We start from the raw sequence: 13,043 nt of genomic DNA on the forward strand, positions 1-13,043 counted from the left end.
TATGTATGTATGTATGTATGTGTGTGCGCACATCTGTGTTTTTGATTCAGCCAGCACACAGGCCTAACTGTGTGACTGAGACTGAATGCTTAAAATGGTACGAGATTGAAAACATGTATTTATATGTGTATGCATGTGGGCGGGTGTCCCTCGGTGCACGGCTGCTAACATCTTTACTCCCCACGCCTGGCCCCGGTCCAGCACTCTGAGACCTCACCTCACCCTGCACATGCCCGGAAACGGCCGCACTGAGGACCTGCGCTCAGACGTGGTCCCGCTCCGCTCACATTCCTGAGCGGGCACTGCGTGACCCTACAGGCAGCGGAGAGACGACCCTACATCCCCGAGCGCTCACAGCTCTCGGGAGGCGAGCTCGCAGGCGCTCTACGAGACGGCGCTAAAACCATATGTCTGAACGCAGCCTAATCATAACCTTCAGTAAGTAACCTGAGCCAGCTGGCAGCGGCAGGGAGCTAACATGCTAAAGTGGGTGATGATTTCACGTCCTGTCTGTGCCAGAATCTTCCAGGGTAAAATCCATCCCTCTCGAGAAATACAATACAATGCAAAGTAATAATTTAAATGGATCGCCTCTTGTCTACCTCCTGCAAACCAATATACTAAGTATTAAAACAGTAAATCTTGCCCCGAATCGGAATCTGTACGTCAGGAGTCTCTGAGGAGCTGATGCTAACTGGAGACCCTTGATCAGGGCCATTCAACTGCCCCATATCAGCCTGATAGAGGGCCGGAGAGGGAGGGAGGGGCAACCCCCTGTGAACAGCTGTGCCTCTCCTCATTGCCACACCTCCTGCCACAACTACACAGTCGGGAACACAGTTGGGGGAATCTAGGGGGCGGGGGTTACTGCCAGAGAGCCTCTTTAATATAATTTACTCACGCTCTTGCACTTAGTGCAGGATGTTGCCACTTCACTGATAATGGTTTTTCTGTGGTTATCAGAGAGGAGCACTCTGAGGCTCATCGACTGCGGCTATGTGTCACATCATAGGCCAGGCAGATGCGAGACCAAATGCAAAGCCAACTGCAAGACCAAGCCAGAGGCCAAATGTAAAGCCAAATGGGGGCCCAAATGCAAATCTAAATGTTAAACTGGTGCCAGTGGCACTGGGTGGTTTCATTTCACACCGAGCCAATACTGACCAAACACCCAGAGGCCCCCCAGGACAGAGGCTGGCGGGTTTAAATTCCAGTTCTCATTTCCCCTCCTTAGAAGTTCATTGCTTGGTTTCTTTGACATTTAGATCGACACCACTGGCTTAGCCACTGCCAAAGTATCAACATACTAGGTTTGATTATACTCATAAGTACGGACTTTCCTCTTCACTCATTTAGCGGCAAGTTCAGGTCAGACTTTAGGGAACACATACGTCACTGGAATGGAATCTCCAAACTTTCTGCAACATTCAGCTGATACCACACATGCATCAGCATTTTTGAAACAGCAACAGAGTTTTACAAAGCCATATCAGCAATTTAGTGAAGTTGGGAAACATGATGTCGAGAGAGGCTAGGTGTGAGCCACAGCGCACTGGCTGAGAACACCAGGCATCTCCAAGCACTTGCCTCCGAAACATCTCAGCTATGCGCTGCTCGGTAAACACTCCCTTGCTTCTGTTGTGCGCTAACTGCACAAACGCAGGCAGTGCGTTAAAAATAGCACCCGCTATGCGCTAGTATTTTTAGAGGGAAACAAATGGCCGTGCCTGCTTCCAGTAACTATCATCGCCAGCGCCCAAGTCCCCCCGCTTCCTGTCTCTGTTTGAGCAGAGATATCACGCTCGGGAGGACAGGGCTGCAGATCTTCAGCCAATGACTCTTACGGAAGAAAAAAAAAAAAAAAAAGTCCACCTCAGTGCAAGGCTCATCTCCCCGCTCTGCTCAGAGGACTGACCCACGCACAGTTGCCCCCCCGGCAAACGCCTGCGGCCGTTTCCACAACAACCCGGTGGACCAGACCCAGCTGATGTCGGCAGCGTGCAACGATGCCAAATTTCCCCAAAGGGCACGCTGTCGCTCTGGTCGCCTAACGTTGTCGATCCGTGACCAGAGGGGAGGGGGCAGTCTCCATCATTCCCAATTACCATTATTAATTCATTCATTTACTTATTTGGCAGGCACATGTCTCCAGGGGGACTTACAAATTTAATGCGGCATGGTACATTAAACGCATCACAGCAAGAACAACAACAATATAGACAGAGAGGGCGTCCAGAATTGCGGTAAACAGGAAAGAAAAACAGGGCTTAAACAAAGAAGTAACACATACATAGTGCCTAGAATACATTCTAAGAGGCCACCTAACTTGATTTGTACCAGAGAGAACAATGTCTATACTGTCCATCCAGGGAAACTCAAGACAGACTCAAGACACTGTTATGTAGCACATAAATAGCATGTGGAGGGTACAAAACATGTTTTGCCAACCATTTGCCAGAGGACAGCTAGAATGGCTCGTCTTTCCTGTCGCTGAGGCAATCCAAGGGCAAAGACACAATAGCGCACAGAGGCGTGGACACCAGGGCTGGGGGGCCTGCTCCCAGCGTCTGCACGACATCATTCAGAAAAAGAGGCCTGGCCGTTTGTGCTAGGTTATCGTTAATCTTGGCTGCATTCCTGGCAGAGAACGCGTCTCACGGGTGGCAACGTTAGCCGTGCACTTTAAAGTGGGAGTCTGTTCTCTGAAGGCCTTGCTCTGTGACCTTAGGATGCGGACGTTCTGATCCTGAACAGGCTGGACTGACCAATGGAGTCCTCAAGAACATTTCCATCAAGATGCTTTACAGGTAAACAACTTAATCACAGGTTACAAGATTACATTAGCATAATAAATATAAGGAAGCACTGTGAACTGTGTCATTTCATACCCAGAGAAACGAGTTTTGCCCTATAACACTGTTACGGGGTCTGTAACTATAGTTCTGTGTAAGTGAGCACACTAGACTTTTAAGGCTCAGAGCTAATAAAGCACATTAATATCACTGACGCTGTAAAGTGGTAGAAGTTTCAAAAAGCAGCGTGGTTAAAAATGACCAATGGGCAGAGATCAGGCGCTGAAGCGCTCACGATAAAAGCAGAGGGGGGGGGGCATGTGAGGACGGTCAGATCCACACCGAGCTGCAAAACAAATGAGCCGAAGCACTGCCGCTCCCCCCACCTACTTCCTGAATGTGTTTGTGTGTGAAAGGGAGAGCAGCCAGTTCATGAGCGGGGGGGGGGGGGGGTCAGCGTGCTCGGAGAGTGACTTCTGTGTGACGCAAGGGGCCTGCCGTGTCACCAGCCGCTTCGCAGAGCGGCGGGAGAATGCTCTGTTATGTGCGAAGGAGGGTGGTGCCCGATAACGTATCAGATTTCAGATGATATTTTATTGTCCCCACACGAGGAAAATTTTTCTCACGGCTCATTAGAGAAAACAGTAAACCAACCCACAAACCCTGCAATTTAGTCCAACGTAACAATTAGCGTGCCAGCATGTCATTAAACAAAAACAGCAGGGTAGAAAAGATACTGCTTTAATATCTTTAGTAGCTGCCGTAAGACATTTCCTAAAGTCGACTCTGGTCAGAAATATTTTAAAAAGAGATATTTATATTTAGAGGGAAATTTCACAAAGCAGGTGTGTAAATAATGGGTGATATTTTAGGCAACTTCCACTTCAGAGCTCGGCTTTCACTGAACAGAGCAATTATTAAGTGCTAAAATATCAGCGGTTTGGACACTGATGATTTAGCCGCTTCTTGTGCCATCTTTAAAAGACTGCTGGCATTGTTAGCATAGAGCATTGAGAAGAAAAAAAAAAATCTTTATGAGTTTAAAAGAGGTTCTGTAACACTGCAATGCAGCAGTCAAAGCAGTTTGTGTTCAAAGTCGGAAGGCCACAGTCGGCAAGCACAAACCGTCACTGTTGGTGACCGTTTCCGAATCTCAGTGGTGAGCTGGTTAAAAGACAGTTTATTGCTTACGGGCAGCCCCGAAGTACTTAAGCGACTGAACTCGTTCAGAGGCCTCTCCATTTGTTTTAGTAGCCAGGCCATCAAAGAAAGCAGACCGTTCCACCCGCCCACGGCCGTGCGGTCGACTCCACCCATCCATCCCCTTCCGCTGGCGCTGGGTTAGCGATGCTGCGCTCAGCCCGCCGCTAATATCCAGGACATGTAATTTATCTTTCACCACAGGGACCTAAATACTGTAAACGCTACTTTTGGCACAACTCCTTCCTCTACATGTCGAGATGGCAGATTGAAGGAAAGTCCGCAGGGCAAAGCTCTATCCCTCTTAATACAATCTCAGACACTTTCTAGAGATAGAAAGTGTAATCTCCACCAGAAACATCTGCCTGTCATTTAAAGCCAATAAAGCAGGAAACAGATGGCGTTCAGCGAATCGACGGGGAAGGTTTTGTTGAGGAGCACTGGCCGGGGACTGTATTAAGACATTATCCCGACTGCCGTTGAGAGCCGTCATGTATGAAAATTCATTTATCAAAAGAAAAAAAAAATTCAGGCATTTGGGTACTTCCCTCGATGTTAGGGGGCTGTCAAAGAACAAAGGAATAAAAAAAAAAAAAGAAAAAAAAGCCCAGAACAATCTGGCTCAGTGAAGCATGTTGGGTTGTGGAAGATGACCAAGCTCCTGCCACAGAAAAAAAAAAAACCCCAGCAGTTTGCCTAATGAATATCCTGTTTAAGAGCAGTCCAGCAGACATGAATAAGGCCTGGATGACTGGTTGGTGATTCATGGGAAAAGCAGACTCATACAGTGACACACACGCACCCCGCTGAGGGCTGAGTGCTACAGCACCGAGCGGCCACAACGTGAAACCCGACACGCCCTGGGCAAGGGAAGCACGCCACGAGTCAGCACTATGGTGCCAGGCCGACCCTGTATCTGTAGATCTTCATTTCCTTCATTTCCTGAAATTCACCCCCCCCCCCCCAACCCTTCCACACAACAACTGCTAGCCCCACTGCTTCATATAATGACCACACCACTGGGCGTACCATGGCTGAACAGTATGAAAGTGATAGCACAAGGCATGGGGCCTACATCTTCAGCTTTGGGATCAATACTTCAGGGGACATCAGAACAAGAGAACAGATATACAATGAGACATCTGCACTCATGCCCAGAGGAGACGGTACGAAGAAACTAGAAAAAGGAAGGGAGAGAGAGAAGGACCTAAATCACATGAAGCGTTACGTAATCAAAACAGAATCTCTGGCCTACATATTAGAACCATCAGCTTCCAGGGAAGAGCTCTCGCAATCTCATGAGGAAGTTCACCAGTTCAGACGCCGAGCGGCACGAAGCTCGTTTAATGGCGGTTCAGACGCCTGGTAGCAGGGCATTCAGATAAGGAAGGACGAGGGCTGCTTTGTGCTGAAGAACTGAACTGAGCGGCATACAAACTACACCTGCTGCTCCAGTCCCAGCTGCACGGGTATCGGGAGACACGCGAGGCTTTTCTCCAGCGCAGGTTGGGGACTAAAAGGGGGCCGCTGCCAGGCAATGGTGCGCAAGCGCGAAAACAGCCCCCGCGGACATACTCATAAGTGTCAGTGCTTGTGAGTAAATCCAACCACTGCTGTCACAGGCTGCCTCGTCACCAGCTCACAGTGTTCAGGGCACTCATTAACTCTGGCTGGCCTACTTTAAACTCACGCAGATGGGGCTCCTCCCAGTCATTCCCACCCCCCCGCCCCCCCCCCCACCCCACCCCCAATCAGGTTCCAAGTCAGGGCCGTGTTCTTGCTCTTAGTACCTCACCCCTTAAAAAAAGCCTCATTACAACCATAAAAGCCGTTAATGAAAATCAACTGTAATAACTAAACTCTATACAGGACACATTTTGGGGGCCAGCAGTTTTTTGGTATGAAACTGCTTATGCCTGAACAATAATGCATGCACAAGTCTGCGTTTAATTTGATTCTGGGTTCACCCGTGCTGCTTTCCGGAACGTCAGATACGCGTCAGTGAAATGGGACGAAGCGTGATTTAGCGTGATTGACTTTGGCAGGGGGCGGGGTATATGGGAGGGCGGTGGGGGCATAGGCGGGGGCAGTGGCCCAGAGATGCACGCCACTTTCTCACGCCCCATCGCACAGCGTCCCGTCTTGGCCTCCGTAATCGAGTTACCGAGCAAGGGGGGAAACAAGTAGCCCTTCGCTTCTGATCTCTGCCGTTGCGTTTCGCACCCGATTCCTCCGCTTGCTCCACCCCAAACCCCCCTGCGGTCCGCACGCCACAAACGGGCTGTCTGCACGCAGAGAGAGAGAGAGAGAGAGAGGGAGAGAAGGCGAGTGAGAGCGAGGGACCAGGGAGCCCCACACGCGAGGTCGACGAGGAACCCCCACAGGGGCTTCTTGAAGCCTAATTGGGCGTTCTGTGAGCGCTTTCTCCACACGCGCGCACATCTCACAGGCGAGGCGAAGGAGGAAGAGACGCACCGCGCCCCCCCGGGTCACTCTGCCAGAGCGCACAAAGCGGCCACTGTTCGCCGTCTCTTCACAGCCGGTTCACACGCGGCCAGAGGCAGCCGGACTTCACTTTCCGGTCACTATGTCTGTGTTATTCATTCAATTAAAGATCCTCATGCAGGACAGCTTTCAAATGGACACCTCTCACCTTCTGCAATGCTTTCTAACTCAGTCATATAGAGCTAGAGCAATAGAGCTACACTGCCTTGGTTGAGCAAACAACAACCTAGGCGCTTTGAACCCATGCCCATCAGGTTCATGGTCCAAACTGACAATCTGTAAGGGGTTGGGGAAACAACTACAGCCAGGGCAACAACCAGGGGGATTAGTGTGACAGTTACCACTCTCCGAAGTCCGCACAGTCCCGTGGGAAAAGAGCGTCACGCTACACACTCTCTCACAGGCCGCGCTAACAGGAAATGTGGCCTTCAAAGATAACCGACAGAACAGATCTCATTCCGCAAGCATCACAGATGTGCCTGCGCTCACACACACACACTGCCCCTGACACTGCAGCTACAGCACCCTGAGGAACACGTGAAGGCATACAGGTCATGAAAGAGGCAAACTGGCAGACAATGTTACGCTCTGAAAATGCCCACATTGGCGGGACCCCGCCCATCTGTCTCCTTGCATTGCTTTGGTGGGGGGAGCGGGGGGGTGGGGGGCTCAGTGATGACATCATAGTCTTAGACCAATCACAGGTCAACACTTTGATCACCACCCATACAGCCAGAGCTCTGTGCTGTGGGAGCATGTGTGAGCCAAGCGCACAGTGCTGACCTGAGGTCAGCATTGAGGTCACCAGGAGACAGTCTCCTGAGCGTGACCTGGTTCCTAACGCCTAGCTCCAGAACAGGGTGGGTTTCAGAGAGAAACGCCGAGTTCCGCCTCTCAGACGCTGCCGGACACAAAGCCTCACAAGGGGCAGTTTCTCCCTCTGAAGCTTGGCCTGATTTTCAGAGGGGGGGAAAAAAATTCACCAGAACAAACTGCACTGCCAGTAGCCTGGGGTGTGGAGCATTTCCCATCCATTATTAACAACGGAGCCAGCAGCGAGACTTGGGGGGGGGGGGGGGTGCTGGGGGGGGAAATCGCCTGCTCCACTAACCAGGGAGACCATCAATAACCGTGGGCCTGATGACCACGACCTCAGTCCTCCGGCTGTCTTTGGGGACGGTTGCCGTGGATACGGAGGATACACACGCAGAGGTCTGGGAAGCGGAGACAGGGGAAAGCTCTCCCGCTCTCCTGTAAGCGTCGATGCGGTAATCTGAGAAGCACGCATTCAGAGTCGCACTCAAGTGCTCTGCGTCCCATCACACAGGGAGAGACGTACAGTAATGACAGAGGTAGAGACAGGCGGAAAGGGACTCCCTGATTAGTCTTCTGTTAAGCAATCTGTAATATTTTTAAAATATTATTTTATGGGAACATGAGATGTTTTCACTTCTCTGGACAAAATTCTAATTCCGGAAGGGAAACGCAAACTCATTCATTATTGTTTCATCAATGCACAAGTTGTTTTTTCCCCTTTTGTAGACATTTTCAGACGGCAATACAGCAAATCGAAGGCGTCGAGCTTCACAGAAGTATGACCAGAGGCTCTGGCCAGTCGCAACACAATGCCAGTTTTACAGCACACACGTGTCACAATGCTGATCCCGCCCAAAGAGAATGCTGAGGAGTTTCCACGGCGACCCGGGCCAGAGCAGGAATGTGGAATGAGTGAGGCAAGGCTGGCTGTTACAAAGTCTCTCAGCATTCCCTTCAGAACCTTCAGAACAGGAATGTCTCCTGGCCTCCATCTCTCTGTCTTTGCACACATTCACACAGTTATCCTATAACTGAGCAAACACTGTTACCACACAATGCTTTCACAGGGGTAACAGCTCTGGAATATGTAATAGGAAACGGCCATTTAACTTTTTTTCCGTAAAATGTTGCTTTTACAGATCACTGTAGGCGCTATATTCCTTTTAGAAAGATGTATGTAAGCTACTCTTTAGTTATAGTTATGTACTATATTTTACTGTTATTTCTGCTTTTTCCAGAAGGATGTGTACTTACATTCATATTTACTAATATTTACTACACTATTAACATTATAAGTCACTTTACATAAGAGAATCTACAAAATTCATTAATGAATTAAATCGATAAATTACATCAAATAAATGGATTTAGATTTGCATACTACCTGCTCCAAGAACACTGGATTACGTTTCACTACTAAATGACAGCAGTAAGCACAATTTACTGGCTTCCTAAACAGGAGCCTAAACAGATAATCATATGCATAAGCAAAAGGCAAGTATGATAAACACTAAAAGAAACACATACTGGCTATATGCTCCCAAGGAATTTCATGAATGCCCATCAAAGGACACTTTGTTGTCCTGACTAAGCCCACAGAGGAGTTGCAACACTAGAAGAACAGTTTACTATGGGCAGGTCCAAGACAGCTCAAAGCCCTCCATCAAACTCCTCTCATTGGTCACCAGTCTTGCCCGAGCCCCTCCCCTCCCTCGCCCCCAGTGAGAGCATCCAACCATGTCTTCCAGCTTCCATCTCCTCCAAGCCCTTATTAAGCCAAACTACTTGAGTCAGTTACTGGTGGTGAAACAGGCACAGAACATACACAGGACCCAGATCCCTTCCTGGAGTAGGAAGGGCAGTAAGGGCAGCGCAGAGCAGAGGCATTGTGGGAAGACTGACCTGGGAGATGTGGTTGATGGAGGACTCCATCCTGCGCAGCTGGGACGCCTGGATGTCCAGCAGCTGCAGCACGTTATTGGCTAAGGCATTGATCTGGTAGGCCACGCTCGCCAGCGACTGGGTGGTGTAGGCTTTCGTCTCTTCCAGGGCTTTCCGCTTGTCCACAGCCTGGGGAGGGACAGAGGGAGAGAGGGGCAGAACGAGGTCAGGGTTAGCGGTCAATGTGCGCTTCGTTTGCGGTTGACCTCTTGACGCAATTGCACTGGTTTCAACGACTTCTGTAGCTGGACGCGCACCCGTGCACAACCATCTGCAGAGACCATCCTCAACGGGCCAAGAATAATCCCACTGCCCCACGGTACAGACATCTGAAGAAACATCCAGTGCAGCAACTGTGGTTACAAGCAAGAGAGTAACCCAGAGCAGTTATTACTGCTAATTTCCCCTTATGTTTGTGATCAGTCGTGAGAGACTTCTTTTATTTGCACAGTGGTTTCTGGCTGTCTGAATACTGTGTTTTAAAAGAAAGAGGAGACGGTAGACCTAAGCAATATGAGAAATGCATGGATTTGGGGTGAAGGCTTTCAGTGTTTTAAGCCCAAATTTTACATGAGTAAGAAGCTGGTAAACTACTGTTACCTCATTTCAAAAAATCCTGAACGTCCCCCCTGCCATTCAAAAGCAGAACTTCCACCAGCCTTTCCAGATCAAGCTACTACTGATTCGCCTTCACACGTGAAGCTCTGGTCTATGGAAGCCCTCCAGGCTTGTTTTTCTTGGCATGACATCACTGGCTCAAGCCATACTAAACTGAAATGTCAACAAAAGACAAACAATCCATGTTAACCCTGAACAGTAAGTCAGTTTATCTTTGCCTACTATTTTCACCCAAGTGTCAAAATGAGCTCAACCCAGCTAGTGTCTGAACCCTGACATTCTGAGGATGACTGTGACCAGCCAGTCCTATTCTTATCAATCTATCAACCTGTATCTACCATCTTAAGGTCTGACACCACACCACCCACAAGTTTCTCACAAGTACTGCAACACCACAATTCAATGACATAGTGTGTGAAGTGGACCACTGTGTAGCTTAAAACAGAACTACAGAAGACAGCATTCCTCGTGAGAAAAAAAACTGAGAACATTTTGAATGGAATACAGTAACAGATGCTTAGCATGATATCAGCCTCCAGGAATGAGGAGAGATTCCACCAGAGAGTCCTCCCGCTGCGACGGCCATCTGTTTTCGAGGTCACATGACACAGACCTGTCAGCTATTCTTCTGCCGAGTGAATCACATAGCTACGGAAACCAAGAACAGAGCATAGCATCACCTGAGCAGATACATGCCTGACAACCTAGCCAATGCACAGGCTGGATGCATAGAAGGCTACTGTACCAGCGCTCCAACATGCACAGTCACATAGGTGATCACATCCACAGTCCATACAGGCAAGTAATCGACTCTGAACAGAAAGGCAAAAACACTAGTGCACCAGTGTTCTGGAACTCGTACTCCCAAAGAGACTACACAAACTGCATGTTGTGCTATATGTTATTTGTGGTCAAACCTTCAGAGATTGATTCCCAGTGAAGGTGAAATTTGTGTGTGTGTGTATATTTTCAGTAATGACATCATTCAACCAGCTCGGTAAATTTGAAGAGACTACAGCCAGGTTGGGACTTTTGTTATTATTGTACAAACAACAGAAACCTGGTAATATGGAAACTGTTAAAGCCAGTGTTTTGGTGCACCATTTAAATACACTGTTAACATTGGCCAAGAACAGCAACTGGGATATACATTGCAGGACTGATTTAATGTCTGCATCACAGATCCATACAGCAAAGACAGATGTGGAGATACAATCGCAGGAAATACTCCAACAGTGAGGACAAATCAGCATGCAGCACACTGGACTCTTCTCTTCTAGGCAGCCCAACTTAATGGTTTAAAGAAATCATCATGATAATACAGTACCCTCCTACACAAGGAATAAGGGTCTTCTTCTTATGACTAGGAAATCATGCCAAAAAAACAGGTCTGAAGTTTGATGTGTCAGGCCTTGAGAAGTTGGGTGTGTCAGGCCTTGAGAAGTCGGGTGTGTCAGGCTTGGAGAAGTCAGAAGGGCCTGGAGAAGTCTAATGTGTTGTTCTGCATGTGTTTCCACAGCTGCTCACTGCTACACGGCCCCATCTGTTCCGTGTTACTGTTGCCACAGCAGTCTTTGGAGCAAAAAAAAAAAAAAAGTTGCCTGACTGCCCTCTAAAATTCCTTGAGTTTTTGTTGACAAAAGCTGCGTCGGGTGGCATCCAAGGTCATCAAGAGGGAAACGTAGGGCACTTTGAACACTTCCTCCATTTTGGGGCATCCACACAAGATAAACAAATAAAATACACAACTTTTCATCGCCTCGAAAAGGGAAAATACAGCATGGGTGAATATTGCTAAGGCACTGTAAAAGTCTCTAAAACTGGCAACAAAAGTCACCAAGTTGGCAACAATTGTCTGCAACCACAGAAACGCATGGGGCGCCTCTTCCCCTGTGCTACCCCGGCTTCTTTACTCACAACTTCACTAAAATCAGTAGTAAATTATTCAACGGCTGACATTTATTATTTCAACAGAAAGGAAGAGGAAGAGCAAAGTTTTTCCACAATCCCACGCCATGCGTAGCAAAGAGACATACTCTTCTACGGTCCATACCAACTGTATTACTAAATTCGGCTGTAACGAAATTGCACCAGAACTTTAGAAACAAACAGGTTACATGGTCATCGTCATTGGAACCCAGCATTAGAACTTCCTGCCTGATACACATACAGCTTGTGAGTTATTTGAGATATTTACTCTCCAGAGACAATGCTCATCAGTTATCACACATTGTTACGTCCCAGATGTGTAAAACACATATTGTTCATTTTGAAATATCACAAAGTTTATGATTCACTAGCGTGCTGTGAGAAACTTCCCCTCTGCAAAAATAAATGCCAATAAAAGTATACATCACCTTTTTACTGCCTCTATGTACACCGACCTTTCCCTCATCGGTCATATTTTATTTCTCTGAACCTTTCACATGTACCATGGTCTGCTTAAGCATAATACAAACAGAGGATTATGCAAAACATAAACCAGAAAAATGCTAAATGCCTTAAGACACAGAGGCACTGATAGTTCTCCACATGTGTGGTTTCATCCTGCAGACATGTTAGCACCACTGGCCTCCTTGTAGATTTACTTCAGAAGTAGCTTGCGTTTAAAACTCTCGAAAAGCTTCTGGTTGGATATCCTAAATGTGTACAAAATACAAGGCTGTCTTGGTATGTCCAAGCAATGCTTTCCGTTAACTGTTTTCTTTAACTCTCCTCTTCCCCTTAAACCCAAGGTATCTGTCATGGTGCTTAAGAGAAGGGATAGGACAATGTGACTTTATAGAGGCAGTAGGCCTGGGAGGGTTTGTAAAGGCAGCGAAGGGAAGGAACAGGACTATGAGAGCAGTTGGGCAGTGCTGTTTGCAGCTCCAAGCGGCAGTCGGGAGGAAAGACCCAGACTTCCCGTCCGGAGGGAAAGAGCGTCAGGGTCAGGGAGAGGAGCACAGCCCCCACCCACCCCACCCACTCGTCCCACTCTTCTCTCCAACTTCCTTTTCCTCCTCTTCTCAGAGAGCACAGGCACAGACTGTACCATTTCTGGACTGAGAAAGCAAGCACTACAAATTCCACCAACCTTGGTGCAGTTCCAACCCCTCTCACCATTTAATTAACAGAAAGATTGCATTATATTCCAACGTACAGTAGACTGCACATTGTTTTAATTACTTT

The 13,043-nt window shown here is 48.1% G+C and overlaps 1 protein-coding gene across 4 annotated transcripts in view; it reads right to left on the reverse strand.

Moving 5' to 3' along the window:
- The window catches only part of LOC118770841 (abl interactor 1), a 44,683-nt gene that overhangs the window by 21,586 nt on the left and 10,054 nt on the right, over positions 1–13,043 (reverse strand). For all 4 annotated transcript variants that reach the window (XM_036518574.1, XM_036518572.1, XM_036518573.1 and 1 more), the window contains exon 2: positions 9,216–9,383. In XM_036518574.1, the coding sequence (XP_036374467.1) occupies positions 9,216–9,383 (168 nt within the window). The remainder of the gene's footprint in view (positions 1–9,215; positions 9,384–13,043) is intronic.

The sequence above is a fragment of the Megalops cyprinoides genome, chromosome 24 (genome assembly GCF_013368585.1).
Source record: "Megalops cyprinoides isolate fMegCyp1 chromosome 24, fMegCyp1.pri, whole genome shotgun sequence".
NCBI classification, from domain to species: domain Eukaryota; kingdom Metazoa; phylum Chordata; class Actinopteri; order Elopiformes; family Megalopidae; genus Megalops; species Megalops cyprinoides.